The sequence below is a fragment of the Cebidichthys violaceus genome, unplaced genomic scaffold (genome assembly GCF_023349555.1).
Source record: "Cebidichthys violaceus isolate CVI_PGR_0920_01 unplaced genomic scaffold, fCebVio1.0.p SCAF_92, whole genome shotgun sequence".
Lineage (NCBI taxonomy): Eukaryota > Metazoa > Chordata > Actinopteri > Perciformes > Stichaeidae > Cebidichthys > Cebidichthys violaceus.
In genome coordinates, this window is record NW_027176978.1 from 5107 (window position 1) to 21624 (window position 16518).

Here is a 16518-nt window from a genome sequence, read left to right on the forward strand (position 1 = left end):
GGTACATCTTGGTAAATAAGAGCCTGCTGTGTTGAACGTTCTCTTTATTGTGATACAGGTTCAAATGTTTACTGTTCAGTTAAAATAAACTGTGAACTGTGGTTTTGTCAGGTCAAATCCTGTCAGTTAGTGTAACTATTCCAGTCTGCAAGTATTCTCTCTCTGGAGGTGCGGATGAGATCGAGATGCCAAAATGAAATTTCAGCTTGCAGAACACATTATCGAATGTCTGTAAAACTCTATATTAAATCAAAACCCCTGATGAAATCCAACCCCGGATGGCTGGAGAGAGTGAGATGCATCTTATCCCCGACAGTAAAGCAATCTCACCTGTCAGTTGAGTTTTCAGGCACTGAAATATAACAGAAATATTGACCCAGATGAGCTCTGCTGCAAATTTTTTTTTTTCTTTGCACTTTCTAGGGGATAGTCAGAGAGAAGTCAGCTTTTATTATTTTTATCTTAGTTTTTTTGATAGAGATATAGATATAGGCACTCATCATCCTCTCTTAATATTCTGTGAAATACTGAAAAAAAGCCAGTTTTAGACTAAGATTACTTTATAACCACGGAACAAAGTAATTTATATTAAATGACAAAACATTATACAGAAATATGAGGATTTTTGGTCAAACAGAAGTTGGAGCAATAGGTACAATGACACAAACAGACCAGCAATTAATTCTAAATATGTGAATGTTGTAAGTAACGTGGTAATGTTCAGTTTTTGTGGAAACTGTTGGGTGTTGATTTCGTTATCTGATCATTATGGAAGATGACGTTTGTGGTGCTGTTGAACCGTATTGAGATGTTTCTGTTAGTTCGCCTACCCTCACTCAAATGGTTAGCTAAAATTAATTAGCACTAACATTAACAGATGATTAATGGAATAAGCATTCAAAATAATTAGCTAAAAGTTATACTGTTGATAAATGGTTGAAACAGTTAAAAGTAATGCTAGAAACTGATGAAACCAGTTAGCTGAAAGTAATTTTATAATGTTAAAATGTTAAAACCAGTTAGCTAACAGTAATTATATAAGCTGTTAAAACCAGTTAGCTAACAGTAATGCTATAAGCTGTTTATACAGTTAGCTAAAAGTTATACTATAAACTGTTTAAAAACAGTTAGCTAACAGTAATGCTATAAACTGTTGAAACAGTTAGCTAACAGTAATGCTATAAGCAATTGAAACAGTTAGCTAACAGTAATGCTATAAGCTATTGAAACAGTTAGCTAACAGTAATGCTATAAGCTATTGAAACAATTAGCTAAAAGTAATGCTATAAACTGTTAGAAACCAGTTAGCTAACAGTAATGCTGTAAGCTGTTGAAACAGTTAGCTAACAGTAATGCTATAAGCTATTGAAACAGTTAGCTAAAAGTAATGCTAAATGGTTGTCAGTTGGTTAAATGGCTAAAATGGTTGAAATAGTCAGCTAAAAGTCATGGATAAACAATTGAAATAGTTGGCTATAAGTAATGGATAAATGCTTGAATTATATATATAAAAACAATTTTAAAAGCCAGAAGTAGCCTAAAGGATACATGTTTAAATAGTTAGCTAGCTTAATTGATGGATAAATGGTTGAATCATCCCGTTTCTGTTAATCCAAGTGTTAGTATGAATGCACACTTGACATTAATTTGGTGAAACAATTATTCTCTAGGCAATGGGACAAGATTTTGGTATCGCAAACATTCTGGTTTATGTTTTGTAGTCGGAGTAGTGTTGATCACGTTATTGTAACAATATAGGCTTTTAGTGTATACACATTTAGACATTTGTAAAATGACGGATGATGTCGAAGAACGGGGAACTGAGTTCATCTGTAAGCTAAGGGAGTGCAGGGATACGTCTGCTCTAGATTAAACCACCTGCAATCACTGCAACGTATAACAGCATCCCTTTATTGGTCTTCTCTCTTCTCTCTGAAAGGTATCATGGCCGACAAGAAGGATGTGCGTATTGAGGAGGAAGAGGATGACAGAAACCTAAACTACATCGCTCCGGTCCAGAAGAGTTTGGAGGAGATTCGGCAACTGGACAAAGATGACGAGAGTCTGGTCAAGTACAAGCAAACCCTGCTGGGGACGGAAACAATGCCAGCAGGTGTGTGTGTGTGTGTGTGTGTGTGTGTATGTGTATTGTTTACCTGAGGTGATAGAAGAACTGGTGATTCACTCTTGTACCTAATGGTACTGCAGCTTTAATAATACCATTCACTCTATATAACGACTTGGTGCAGAGTTCCTCGCAGTCATCAACTTCTGATCAAGCACTCACACACACACACACACACTTACACACCTACACACACACACACACACACACACACTGGAATAGACCTGCCTGCCTCAGCATCTCTAATCCAGCAGCCGGGCCATGACAGCTGATATCAGTAGAATAGCTCTGACTCCCCCACTGCTGTAACTTAACACCGCCTCATCTTAATCTTGGTAATATTAAATGCAGTGAGAAAGGCTGTAATGAGAGGAAGGGAAAGCGGGGAGGGGTCGGAGAGGACTTTATTGTCAAACAGAGGCCGTTAAGCTTTTAATCTGTCCTTGCTGAATCCGGATGGCCTACAATACTGGTATTGGACAATTACTTTCTCCTCCAATAACTGAAATGTTTATGGACTGATATTTTAATATGTATAATTTCAGCATTAGCATAATGGGTGTTTGATATATTTTCGCCATTCTAGCGGTCAGACTACCACTTTGGACCAGATTTAAATAACTCAACAACCAGATGGATTGCTGGACTTGACGATTTTGTGCAGACATTCATGGTTCCCAGAGGATGAGTCGTAACGACTTTTCTTGTAGTACCACCATACAATTGACATGTGTGGTGTTGAGTTAAATGTCCAGTACTTTGATTTATGACCAGTACCTAGTCACATTCTAATGACATTCAGCCTCAGCTGCTGCAGTATACATATATATATATATATATATATATATATATATATATATATATATATATGAAGACATTTATATTTTATTATAAATATTAGGTTTAACAAATACCCCCCCTCCAGATTGGCTGTTCCTGCTGGAATACTGTTTTGTGGCTCGTGTGGCTGAATCGAATAATTAGAAGCTTCATTCGTTGACGTGTGGAGTGTCCATATAGCGTTTTTTTTCCAACCTTTTTTGCGCTTCTAGTTGAAACTTTACAGAAAAGTGCTGCGCTCCCTATCGCCCTGTCAGCAATATGGACACTCACCCTTACAGTAACATTGTGCGTAATAGTGACAGTCCACCTTCTACCTTCTCTCCCCTTCTGTCTGTCTCTGTCTCTGTCTCTCTCGCTGCGATGCGTCCTCAGACTGCAAAATTATCTTTTAAATTGACAAATGTCATATGTGTAATTCATGGTACAATTCACGGGATCAAAATATACCGTATATATATTGCAACAAAGCAAATAAAGCAAACTTATTATCCAAAATTTCTAACTATTCTTTTAAAAAATATACAAACAAGCAAATATATGAATGAGTGAATGTTGAATACTGTGTTTTTCCTCACCAGACCCCGCTGTGGCTAATGTCCAGGTGACCAGACTGACCCTGCTGTGTGACGAGGCTCCTGAGCCAATCACCATGGACCTGACAGGTATACACAGTGCTTCCCTTCCATCACTCCTCTGTTTGTTCCTCTCTATCCAGCCTTACTTTCCCTCCTAAACCCTGGCTAGTTGTAGCAGGGTGCCGCTATAGCCTCGCACCCCTTATGTGGTGAGACACGCCGCTGATACGCCCCGGAGCAAAGGCGTCTCACCCCACGTTCTGCCTTTTATGTGCAGAAAGACTGCAGTGGGTGTGTCTATGCTTGAGAGAGGAGAGACAGACAAATGTTTGCTTAGTGGGCTGTATTGACATCTTCCCCAGGGTGCAGGCGCAAGCGACAGTCAGAGTGAAGTGTCTGTAAGTTCACGTGTATGTTAGTGCACGTGTGTGTGTGTGTGTGTGTGTGTGTGTGTGTGTGTGTGTGTGTGTGTCTGCAGTGCATGGTAATCAGGTGGCTGCAGAGAGATTATGTCAATCCCTACAGGGGATAAAGTTGAGGAAAGAATCGATCTGTGTGTGTGTGTGTGTGTGTGTGTGTGTGTGTGTGTGTGTGTGTGTGTGTGTGTGTGTGTGTGTGTGTGTGTGCGTGCATGCGTGTGTGTGTAGGTTCACCTATCATTGACTTGTGTGTCAGGGTGTGTCAACAGGACAACAGTAGCTGTGTGTGTGCTTTGTTCTGTTTTTTCCTTGTCTGTACCACATACACAATAACACACACATGCACATTCACGCACACACAAAGACACGAACACAGACTGCTAATAGGAAAGGTCACCTGGTTGCTAGGCAATACTGACTTTGCACTATATGCAGTCTTCTCTGATTCCCACACGGAGTGTCCAGCAGCCTTTAATGTGCACGTTTCACCGTGTAATGGAAGATCTGCTGATGTGCACTAAACGGAGAGAGCACGCTGCTCCTCCACACCAGACAGATGCTTTCAGATCTGATCGCAATCATAGATGATGGAGGAAGTGAGAGGTGGATGGAAAATCAATTGTGTAATCTCAGCTTGGACTTGGACAATTTTTTAACAGAAAGACTGCATTATGTACTGGGGGGGGGGGGGGGGGGGGGAGTTTAAAGGAGCAGCTCATGGATTATACACGAGAAGTTCAGTTGCTTCGACACAAGGAGGACTGATTAGAAAAACAGTTGTAGTGTGAGGTCTTAAAAAATAAGACTCCCTCTATCACCAGCTCTCCTTCCATTGCCAAACTAAACTACTGAGCAGCTGATATCCCCATTGCTACCAATGTTAAGACCAGTGACTCAATTACCGTAAATGACCAAAAAAAGGTGTACAAAAATAACACCGACTGGTTCCTACCAGCAGGATCTTAAGAGCCTTCATTACAAACTGCAGGTGGGGATGTTCACCAGCCAGGAATGATCGAATGAAGGACGCTATCCAGATGCATTATGGGAAATGGAGAATGCAAAGTTTTTGGGTTTGACCCATATTAGGGACTAAAAGCCAGGACCAGTGTTTGCGTCCCAAAGTGATTTTGAAGTTTGAAGTTCTTATGTTACGTTGTTTACGTTTTACTTTATCTCCGTACTTCGTTTAAGCCCAACCGTGATGTTGTTGTTGTTTGAATTCACCACGGTAACCACGCGTTTACTGGAACGTAGCGGAGCGTCATGGTTTCACACGCTGGGCGACCCAGTGCCTTAGAAAGTGACGCCAACGTCCCACAACAAGCTTCAGTATGTGACGAGATGGGAGGAGTATGTGTGTGTAACACAGTTAATTTGGGGTCTGTTTTATCAAATTTGCAGCGTGAGATCATTTTGTCTTGCAAAAATTCCAATAATCCAAATTAATGGCATGCTTGTATGAGCTTGGGAGTGCCGTCAGTCCAATACAAAAATTGTTGTTTTAGAAACAGTGTTGTTTGTCTCGTGCAACTGGAAAAAATCGGATTCTCAACTATTCCTTCTCATATTTTCCCTGGAAGCCGTTCAAATGTATATCAGGTTTAATTTGGATGAATGTGTGTGTTTGTGTTCCTAGAGCTAAAGAAATTGCTGAACGCTGCCGTGTGAGAGAGAAGCATCTTTCATCATTAATCTATTGTGTAAGCAGTGGGGTAATAATCGCTCCTGCTGGTGTATCGTGTTGCAGTTAGATAGCCGAGCCGGCACCAGGCTGGATGTGAAATGGACTTTCCATCGGTGGCTGAATGCATTAGAGACCTCATTATACACTATCGGCTGATTCCAATGCAGCACAGTGCCCTAAGTGATGACGAGCATTTACTACTCTGTGTGTGTGTGTGTGTGTGTGTGTGTGTGTGTGTGTGTGTAAGAGAGAGAAGGGGGGGGGGGGGGGGGGGGGGTACATTGCACCACAGTAAAGGTGATAGCTCCACACTTTGAAAGTGTAGAAGAGGTAATCTGTCTCACTGCAGGCTGGACTGGTTGTCCCATCGGAGACCTTTGACTACTGCGAGGTCGTTTGGGTGTTCCCTCGTGCACATCCAAGCTCTCAGAGACAAAACTCTCACAGTTTATGATTCATAATTTATGTCCGCTGAAGCGTTTACAACTAGTTTTACTTAATTATGTCTCAGTAAAACAGTAATTCATGACCTCAAATAGCTGAATTGCAGGGTTTTGTTCACACTGTAATACTATCCCAAATTCTTCTTCTCTGGTTAATTATTACTTATTATTTTCATTGAGATTTAAGATCAACCTTAGAAACACGAGTTTCCTTTGCTCTGAGGTTTTACTGCTGACAATATAAGAGAGCTCTCATTTCCTGTTTTACCTCCAACTACAGTGGTTCAGATTATCTTTTTTAAACTGTTGGCTTTTCTGAAACCCGTCTGATCTTCTTGACCGCTCATCTTTTTCTTGCCTCAGGTCATCGCCTCATGACACTTCCTCTTTCTCCTCCTGAACTTCATCATCCAGTGTATCGCCTTCTTTTTTTTTTTATCAGCACTGCTACCAGACTATGACTTTCCTCTTAGAGTCATTCTCGCTCTCAAGAAATTGCAGTTTCGTTGTCGTTTCGCGCTTAAATCAATGGCCTGAACATTGATTGCATTTAAACATAAAAAAAAAACCATTTTTATTTTTTTTCAGGCTGAGCTGGCAGCACAAAAACAACTCGTAACGTGTCGCTGTGTCTCCGTGGAAGAAAAAGCAATACGACTGCCAGTAGATGAGGATTTATTGCCCAATGGGGGAACCCATGCAATAACATAGGCACAATGCTGTGACCTAGTTTGGCTCGAATAAACATTAAATATAGATGCATATACATTAAACATCAAATAAACCTGAATCCAACATTTTACTAGAAAACGTTCTGTAAATCATTATTTCAGTTGGAGGTAATTTGACAATAGTAATTTTCTGCAATAGTACTACTTTACATTCTATTTCTCAGTTGAGAAACACACACAACCATATTTATGTGCTACAAGGTTCAATACAATATATAGGCTATGACTTCTCAGTGCTTTAGTGCTCTGAACCTAATCCCTGGCTTTGTTAAACTTCCATGTTCCCCCGGGTTCAGGGGCGTTTTGCTGAGCATGCATGCTGCTACACATTTACTCAGTCACACGCTATTGTCACACACACACACACACACACACACACACACACACAAACATGCAGCCTCTTTATGTCGGCCACTGATATTAACCCCACATTTATTGTGTGCTGGGGGCCTAGTTTTATGTCATTTGTGACCAATTTAACGGTATACTTATTGTGAAATTCACCTAATAATGGGAGGAAAGTTTGTGAATAGAAAACAGTAAATTAAAGTTTAAGTAGTGTTCTCATTAGGCACAATGGTCCTTCGAGTGTTCAAATTATTATATATTTTAAAATAGACCTCCATTAATGGTGCAGTTACTCTTTTTTGTCGTTATGAGCGTGTTAGCATGCTGATGTTAGCATTTAGCTCAGAGCGCAGCTGTGTCTTATAGGATAGCTAGCATGCTAGAGCCGCTAGCATGGCTGTAGACTCCTGCTATGTGGCTGATCAAAGAGTATTATTTTAACTACTTCACACACTGTTGAGTAGTTTAATATGTAAGAACACATCACATGTAGTAAGTGAATCATGTATTTTGAATTAAGATTTAAAGTCTCAAGCAGCAGCTTTAAAAATAAACAAATTAAACAGTTGTCATTTGTTTGCCATGTTATATATAGGTCTCAAAGTAAACTAGCAGGGTGTAGCGGGAATTTTTCAGTTGATTTATTCCCTAATATTTAAATATTTCGTGGCATCGGTGCAATATTTGCCAAGTGTGAGGTTCAGCTGTGTGCTCAGTGTGTGGATTTGCCTGTGCATGTGCATCTGTGCATGCATACTGTGTGTGTGTGTGTGTGTGTGTGTGTGTGTGTGTGTGTGTGTGTGTGTGTGTGTGTGCGCGTGTGTGTGCGTATGTGTGTGTATGGGTGTGTGCATATGTGTGTGTATGGGTGTGTGTGTGTGTGTGTGTGTGTGTGTGTGTGTGTGTGGGTGAGGAGAACAGGTAGACAGCTCTCCACACTGACCTATTTTCTCAGTCAGACGCTCCCGGGGGAGGGCGGCATCTTTTCTCTTCTCTCTGTCTCCTGAGACGAGAGGAAGGAGAGGAGGAGACGAGTCGGAGGGAGGAGAAGGGAGAAGGGAGAAGGGAGAGGAGATTTACATACCACACAGTTCATAGAAGGAGAGAGAGAGGCTGAGATCCATGAAGCCGAGACACAGATAGAGATAAATCTCTCAAATGTCGGCCAGTGAGGAACAGCTTTATTACCTTGATGACATACATTTCTGATTTAGTTTAACGGGGACTTTCAAGTATTTCCTGTGGTGGTATGAATCTACTAAACCACATGTAGATTCTCAATTTAAGTGAAAACATGACTGTCAACATGAGCAGAGTTGGAAGACTTTCATCAGAAGGAGCAATGTGTCGATTCTACGAGGCTTTTTACGTAAAGTACCTAAATGTTCCACAAGTGCATATATATTTCATTTGGGTGACGCCAGTGGGAATCAAACCTATAACGCTGTACGTGCACTTCTTCACTATATGTTCTGTTTATGTGTGTTATCTGATGTCACTTCCTTTTTTTTTGTTTTTTGCTTGGCTGTCTTCTGCCTCTCTTTCCATTCCCTCTATCTGTCCTCCATCTCCTCTCCTCTCCTCCTTCCCTCGTTTCCCTCCGTCCATTAGGAGGCACTCAGGACTGATGGTCGGGTTTAAATTGAGATATAAAGTGATTAGGCAGTGGATGCATTTCTGATTGCCGTGTTGCTTTTTTTTTTTTACAATGGTCCAGGACACTTTTCCTCTCGTCAATATGAACCCGTTCAACCCGACAGCAAGACAAAGATGGTTTTACTGAACAAAGAAGCCGTTCTCTGTTTTTTTACCAGTAACTCTTCTGTATGAAAGCAGAAGACTTCCCACCTTTATGACTTCAATTCCTCTTATTTAACTCACACAATGACAGTGAAGTGTATATTTTAGTGACTTTAACCTGCAGTGAGCTACATTTATCTTATTGTAAGTAAACACATGTCAGTGTGTATTTCCAGCTGCTATCGTGTTAAACCTGACTCAGACTTACTAACGGCTTCCAAGAAAGAACAACTTTAATGCTATATTATTTATTTACGTTAACTTATTTTAATTAACTATGCAACATTTAATTCCTTGTTGGTTTCAAAATCCTTTTTTTTTGTGCACGTATTTTAGTTTCTTTTGACCATTCAAGTCCCTTTTTCTCTCATCTGTTCTGATTGTAAATCAATTTTTAATTTTAATTAAAACTCAATTTGGATATTCAATCTGTAAAGTTTGGAAAAACAGGGAAAAGAATGAAATGCCATCTAATAAAACCTATTTTAGTTTTATAAAAATACCTATTTTGGGCTAAAGAGGAGCAATTTCTCTCATACAATTCAGCTTTTATATATATATATATCTGTGTAATTCAGCAGCGGTGTGATCATGTAGTGAGTCAGTGCTGAGAGGCTGAAGCAGGTGATATCATACAGAATGAGTCATGCTGACCGTGAGGGATGTTTGATGGCTGTTGTCTGTGCAGGAGACCTGAGCGCTCTGAAGGAGAAGACCCTCTCCCTAAAGGAAGGCGTGACGTACAGACTGAAGATACACTTCAAGGTGAGGTGGCTCCATGCAGCAACAGAGGGGTTCGAAGGATGGAGAGGTTTACTCTACACCACTGCGTCCAAACCTTTTTCCTTTGAAGCTACCCTATCTTAGAAACTATTGTTACACTGTGCAAAACTAATACTGACGACCTCAGAGCAGAGAATGAACCAACACATGATCAGGTATTCACCGAAAGTGATTAAACGATAGCTGAGTCAGCCACAATGTACGATCAAACCACATTATCAATCAAATCCATTATCATATTTAATGAGTCTTTTTAGTGACTTTTAGTTTCATTTATGGTGCCATTAAGGATTAATACCAGAGAGGCAACTTTCTGTCTTTAGTTGTTACTTCCTCAAGTCTGACTAGTGATTACGTTTTGGATTTTACTTTTATAATATCTCTATTATAACTAATGTATTGATATTGATTGTTATATGTTAGATGTGTTGCTGTGACATACACATTCATGTTCCCGTCAGGATCACAGAGTAACTGCACAAGTAAACATGCTGTTAAGCTGCGAGTGACATGGTTGTAATGTATTCGTAATATTGACATTTCATGGTTGAAAATGGCTCAAATCGTCTACAGCGCTGGTGGGATTTGGTCTCGAGGGGAGAGGGAGACGTTCTCAGAATAACCAAACAGCTCAGAGAGTGATCGACTCTGCTGTGAGGACACCTGCTGGACAGATGGCCTCACTGCTGTCTTTCAATGCAGTTTGATGATAATCTTACATTTCTGTGTAATTGTAATTGTGCAGTAAAGACACATTGACAATGATAAAGGTTATTTATATAAAGCTCTCATCAAAACGAGCAACAATTACAAAATACTTTTAATAAAAGAAGCTGTTGAGTTGCATTATGGGAAATCTGCAGGGGGGGGCAGTTTTGTCAGCAACTGTCAGAAAAGTCCTTGACTATATTTGGAGATCTGATGAAACTGTGTGTGTGTGTGTGCGTGTGTGTGTGTGTGTGTGTGTGTGTGTGTGTGTGTGTGTGTGTGTGTGTGTGTGTGTGTGTGTGTGTGTGTGTGTGTGTGTGTATGCGTGTGTGTGTGCAGGTGAACAGAGAAATCGTTGCTGGCTTGCGGTACCATCATGTGACCTCCAGAAAAGGAATAACAGGTAAGGTCAATTTCAACCACCGTGTTAAGACTACAGACATGAACACTAGTCAATACTAGTGTTCTCTCATAAAGGGACAATAACACATAACTGAACATCTGTAATTACCTGTAATTATCAAACGTGTAACTATTACAAAGCAAAAATGTGTAAAATAAGAAGCAACTCCTCCGTACAGTGAGGAGCAGGAGGAACGTTAATGAGCAGCTCTCAAGTGACGACGTTTTTAGTCAGTGATATGTTGTTTTCTGCACAAACACAACCGATTTTAGGTTTTTTTTAAATACTATTTCATTTCTGTAGAAACTAGAGATTGCCATGTGAAATTACCAACAATGAAATACATTTACTATATATATAGGGATGACATAATAGGCAATAGAAAGAAAACTGGAGCAGGAAAGACATCATTCTGCTGATATACATCAGTACAGATAACGAAGAAGATATTTGATATTTGATATTTTATATTTTTTTGTAGTATGAGAAGGATTTGTAGCCTCAAGCAGAGATGAGGAGCGATGAGTGCTCACTTCTTTCTAACTCCACATCCCCACATTCTTCTGTAACAGTTTGTAGTTTTCATCCCGAAATGAAACTGACTCAAATTACATCACTTGAGGCAACTTGTCGGACTTCACCCAGCTCCCTCATGGAGCCACAAACGGCTCAATCCAACTTGTTTTCCGCATTAGTAAAGTGGTATTCCTCCAAGTGTCCATTTTGTTTCTCCCCCGCAGTGGACAAAGTGTCGCACATGGTGGGAAGTTACTGCCCAAAGGAGGAGGAGCACGAGGTTCTCTGCCCGGTTGACGAGGTCCCCAGAGGCCTGATTTCGCGCGGCCACTATCAGGTCAAGTCCCACTTCACCGACGACGACAAGAACACCTTGTTGGACTGGGAGTGGAACTTCGACCTCAACAAGGACTGGAATGAATAGAGGGAGAGAGAGAGATGACGCTGCTCTTCCCGTCTTTCACTCCTGTTCTCTCCCCCTCCTCCCTTTTCCTTCCCTCTTTTCACCCTCCTCCATCTTGTCCCGGTCCCGAGACAGGAGGCTCTACTTCCCCTCTTCCTCTTCCTCAGTCTCCTCTTCTACCTTTTCTTCCCTGTCTGTTCGGTGCAGTTGTCCTGGCGGGAACTTTTAGAGAAAAGAACCCCACCACCCCACCCACCCACCCCCACCCCCCTCTCTCTCTGCCTTCTGTCACTGCGTTTATATTCTTCTTCCAGATTCTTCTACATCTGTAGATCTGTGGTCTGTAAAAGAAGCAATTAAAGGAAGTCAGTGTGTGGCACAAATGGAAATACAATATATAGACCGACACGCATTATTACATAATTACAAACACTCGATATCTGTCACACAGACGTCCCCAAAGAGAAGAGAGGAAATATGTAAATACTGTGCATTTGGATGTTCAATAGGAATTATTCCAATACTATACCAATAATAGTTAAAGGGATAGTGACATGTGGCAAAGATGATGTGTGACATGCAGCTCATGAAGGCCTGAAAACCTTCAGGGAACAAACATGAGCCACTTATTTGTGCCCTTGATAGCACCCGATTGCCACAATATGCGTCAAAATGCATGCATAACCCATAACTCTCTCAGACATAATTCACGTATTTTTAGATTCAGCGTGACGTATAGGATCATCACTGTCTCTGATGTCCATCGCGAAAAACACATACATCTACTCAGAAATCGTAGGGAAAAAAAACACTCACTCATATTTCCATAACTTGCCTCAGAATCACCATGTTTATTTTAAGTTTTCTTCAGTATCAAAGTAATCCAGTGACAGCTGCATGTACAGCCTTGGGTACACTGCAAACAGGAACTGCATATTTTCAATGGTGTGCCAAAATGTACACAAATATAGGCTTAAAAAAAATGGATCAATGGCAACATTTGCAATTCCAGTTTACATCCCCCAAGGGTTTATATATGTTTTGATTACTGTAGTTCTAAAACTTAGAGCAAAACTATCCCTCAAATAGGTGTAAAATAAAGATATTTAAATAGGAGGAGCAAAAGTTTGAATCCCCTCTCTAGAATATTTGTAAAAGAAAAGAAGAAGCCGTTGGAGTTTGGAGATTTTATTTCTTTCTCAGCTGTAGGTGTCGGTTCACTCCTGCATTTTATTCATGCATTTATTCAGTTAAAGTATATATTTTATCCCATGGCTTAGGGGTATCGATTGATTGAGCTGTGGATTGATTAAGGGAAGAGGTTCAACAATTTATCACAGTGACTTCTCTTCAATTCCATGGTTCCATGGTTTCAAACTATCACATCACACACCCACAAATATCGTTGTCTCATTACAAACTTGAAGAAGAGTGATAATACACATTTATGATTAAGATTACGCTCTAACTATTGCTGTGTGCTTCGAAAAGCAGCAGTTTTCTCAAGTCAAAGAGCGTTTTTAAAAAAGACAAATTAAAGACTGTAACTGAACTGTGCATATTGTAGAAAGAGATGCATGTATGTCCTTTAATAATTTGATACAATTCATTCATTAAAAGTGAACAGTGTGTGCCCTTTCTGAACTCCTCTCATGTACCAAGGACACAAGATGTGAATAGAAGTCTGCTTTGAGCGTTATTTAAACATTTTAAGATGGTAGCTGAAAGAATACTGAGAAGTATATCAAGGGATGTATTAAATCCCCTTAAAAAAAAATAAGAAGTATCATTATTGTGTTAAGTCTTTGGATATGATATTGTCATTGTCGCCGAACATATTGAACATTGAACTTGAAATCGTTGTGATCTAAGACTAACTGTAAATGTTGGCTTGTTGGGTGTTGCATGGTTTAGCAAGATTCTCTTCCTTTTTTTACGACTTTATTGTAAAATTGAATGTGATTTAAAAATTAAAAAAAAAAAGAGATACTGACGCAATATCCAGATGTCAACGGTTGCCGTATACTGCGGATACAGCGTCTACAGGGATATTTTTAAAGGCACAGACAGCTGGAAACATTCGTCTGTGTTCAATGCCCAGCCTGTAACAATCAAGTGCTGCATCGTCAAATATTGGTGTCAAATCTAGTATCCTGTATCTTTTAATAAAGGCAATTCAAACAACCAGTGAGAGGCCTCGTTTGAGATGTTCCTCCTTCATGCACACAAAGCATTAGAAGTGCTTATTCACATTTCTTACCGCCTGTCAGATGAGAAAATAGAATATGTAGCCAGGAGACCGCATGATTCAGCTGGTCTAACATGTGACCACATGATACAATATTTATACACACATTATGTGGTATTTCTTCCACAAGGAGCCTCTCAATCAAAAGGAAAACAAAAGCGGAGGCTTTGATGACGTTGCTGAGTAGCGTGGGATCATAAACGAAACCTTTAATAAATTTACAGAAACATTTGGGATAATGTTAGTACACAACTCAACAAAATATAGCACAAGTATAGTAGTTTTTTAGACATTTTAATGTGGAAATGTTACATATTATAACTAGTAAGTATGTTACACACATAAATGTCTTTAAATGCTTCATTAATTCAAGATAAGGGAGCTGGTTAAATAACCACGAGTATCAGTCACCACTCAGCAAAATAACTGATGAAACAAATAGAAAAGTATCAAATCCTGGTGGATTCTGAAAGAGAAGCTTTATAGAAAGATGATTATAAGTCAAACTCATTAAACTTCAAACCCAAAACCATTTAATGATCAATGCTTCTCCTCAAAAGACAACATTTGCTGTGATGGTCCTGTGACTCTTACTGTCTTGAAGCATTTCCACCCAAACGTTGGGAAAAAAAAGAGCTAATTATAATGTGTTTAGTCATTCATATCATCACCATATCTTATAGGTCTGAAGAAATACTTTTTTGGGGAAATATTTGGGAAAAACAGATTTTCTGTTTTTACCGAGAGTTAGCTGAGCAGATTGACGCCATAAACTCATAAACATATATCCGCGTTAAATATCATGTCAGTGATGTAGTCAGTTAGCTTCGTAGCAACGCATTTAATCGTGTTTGTTTAATGTGTAAAAATAATTGTGGATATAACATGGTGGCATTTCTGGTAGGTTGATTGTGTTCCCTTCATACAGAGCCAGGCTAGCTGTCTCTTTATGCTAAGCTAAGCTTCATATTTAATGTTTGACTGTGTATCAATCTCCCAGTCTAACAATCTGAATAAGTAATTTGAAACCTTTGAGTGTATTAGTGTTTGTGCTCGAGAGTTATTTATCTTTGAAACATCGCAGAGAGGTGAAGTCCCTCCTCTTCCTGTGGATCACCATGACACCTTACTTCTGAACGTTTGCTAGTCAAATTGTGCCATGAATTACATGTGTGATGTTCGTCAATTCAACTACGACAAAAGATATCAGTTTGTCGCGGTTTCATTTAGTTTTTATACGAAACCCGTCAGTGAACTACATCTCTCAACTCGCACAATGTTCGTCACCAACACGGCCGTTACCTTGGCTTGCTAGCAAGCTAGCTAACTTAGCTATATCCATGCACAACTGTTACATTTTCTTACCTGATGTGTTTTATCCAGCAAGTCTTTTTATCAGCCAAAGAATGAGCGGGACCTGTTGTTGGTGTGAGAACATCCTGGTATTAAACACACAGGTATCATTAGCCTCATGTGAGACGTCACTTGTGGGCCTTTTTGGGTGTGTCGTCTTTCTAATTACATATTTTCACAGTCTTGTATTTCAACAGTTTTACGACAATATGAGACTTCGTTAACGTGCAAAGTTATCGTTTTCAATTGACAAAAATGTGTGTAATTCATGGCACAATTCAAACAGGATCAAAACATTATTTTCTCACGCCATCGACTACCGTCCATACGTTGGTCCACAGGGAGGGGCCTATTAGCTGATGATCCAGAAGGTGGTTCAGCACCTTCTTAAAGACGTTTCATTAGCTTTCTTAACCTCTTTTTGGCATCAACAGCAATTCATAACCACTTATCAAACTGCCAAAACATGCTTTGTCACATTCTTTTGGATTTTACGACATTCTTCGCCCCTATTTGTCCTTTGATGTCATCCAATCTCATGAGGAGAAGCTGAAAATGCTGTCGCGTATGAGGAGGGTTTTGGGAGTGCATAGTAATCCAAAGTGTGTTGGATTAAAGTTAGTTTTGCAGAACAATTTCACCGATTTCTGCTTTGTCATTTTGGCCAGTAAAAACTACACTTAGAGCAGAATAAAGGGCAGCGTCTATCTCTGCTGTCCCACACATGTCCTCTGATGAAGCTCCAGCGTCTCCATCTGTCCTACTCATCTGTGAGCCAGTCTTCTTTGGTGGTCACCGCGGTGGTTGTGTTGTTGCTGCGGAGCGCCTGCTCCAGCAGGGCTCGCTGCGCGGTGGCCGGCAGATAGAGGAAGGCGTAGAGCAGCGCCAGAATCAGCAGAGCCACCAGCAGAGGGAGGCCCCAGTCCGATGTCATTATGGGCTCTTCACAGCGAGCCTGCAGAAAGGACTGGTTCTGCATAGTGTAGATCACAGAACACTAACGGTGAGGCGGAAAGAAATTCCAGAAGGGCCAGAAAAGTTAGTCCACAGTTTGTAATTGTCACGCCAACACTTTTAATGATTTAGATGGTGTTTTTCCTCCTGAAAATGGGAGAAAACACTGTGGTGTCCAG

The 16518-nt window shown here is 40.1% G+C and overlaps 1 protein-coding gene across 1 annotated transcript; it reads left to right on the forward strand.

Annotated features, from left to right (window-relative positions):
* The first annotated feature begins 1941 nt into the window (after positions 1-1941).
* On the forward strand, positions 1942-13975 carry LOC137867958 (rho GDP-dissociation inhibitor 2-like). The gene is made up of 5 exons (XM_068704458.1): positions 1942-2113; positions 3547-3630; positions 9660-9736; positions 10802-10865; positions 11606-13975. Exons 1-5 carry the CDS (start codon positions 1945-1947, stop codon positions 11803-11805), a joined length of 594 nt encoding a protein of 197 aa, XP_068560559.1. The 5' UTR covers positions 1942-1944; the 3' UTR covers positions 11806-13975.
* Positions 13976-16518: the final 2543 nt, after the last annotated feature.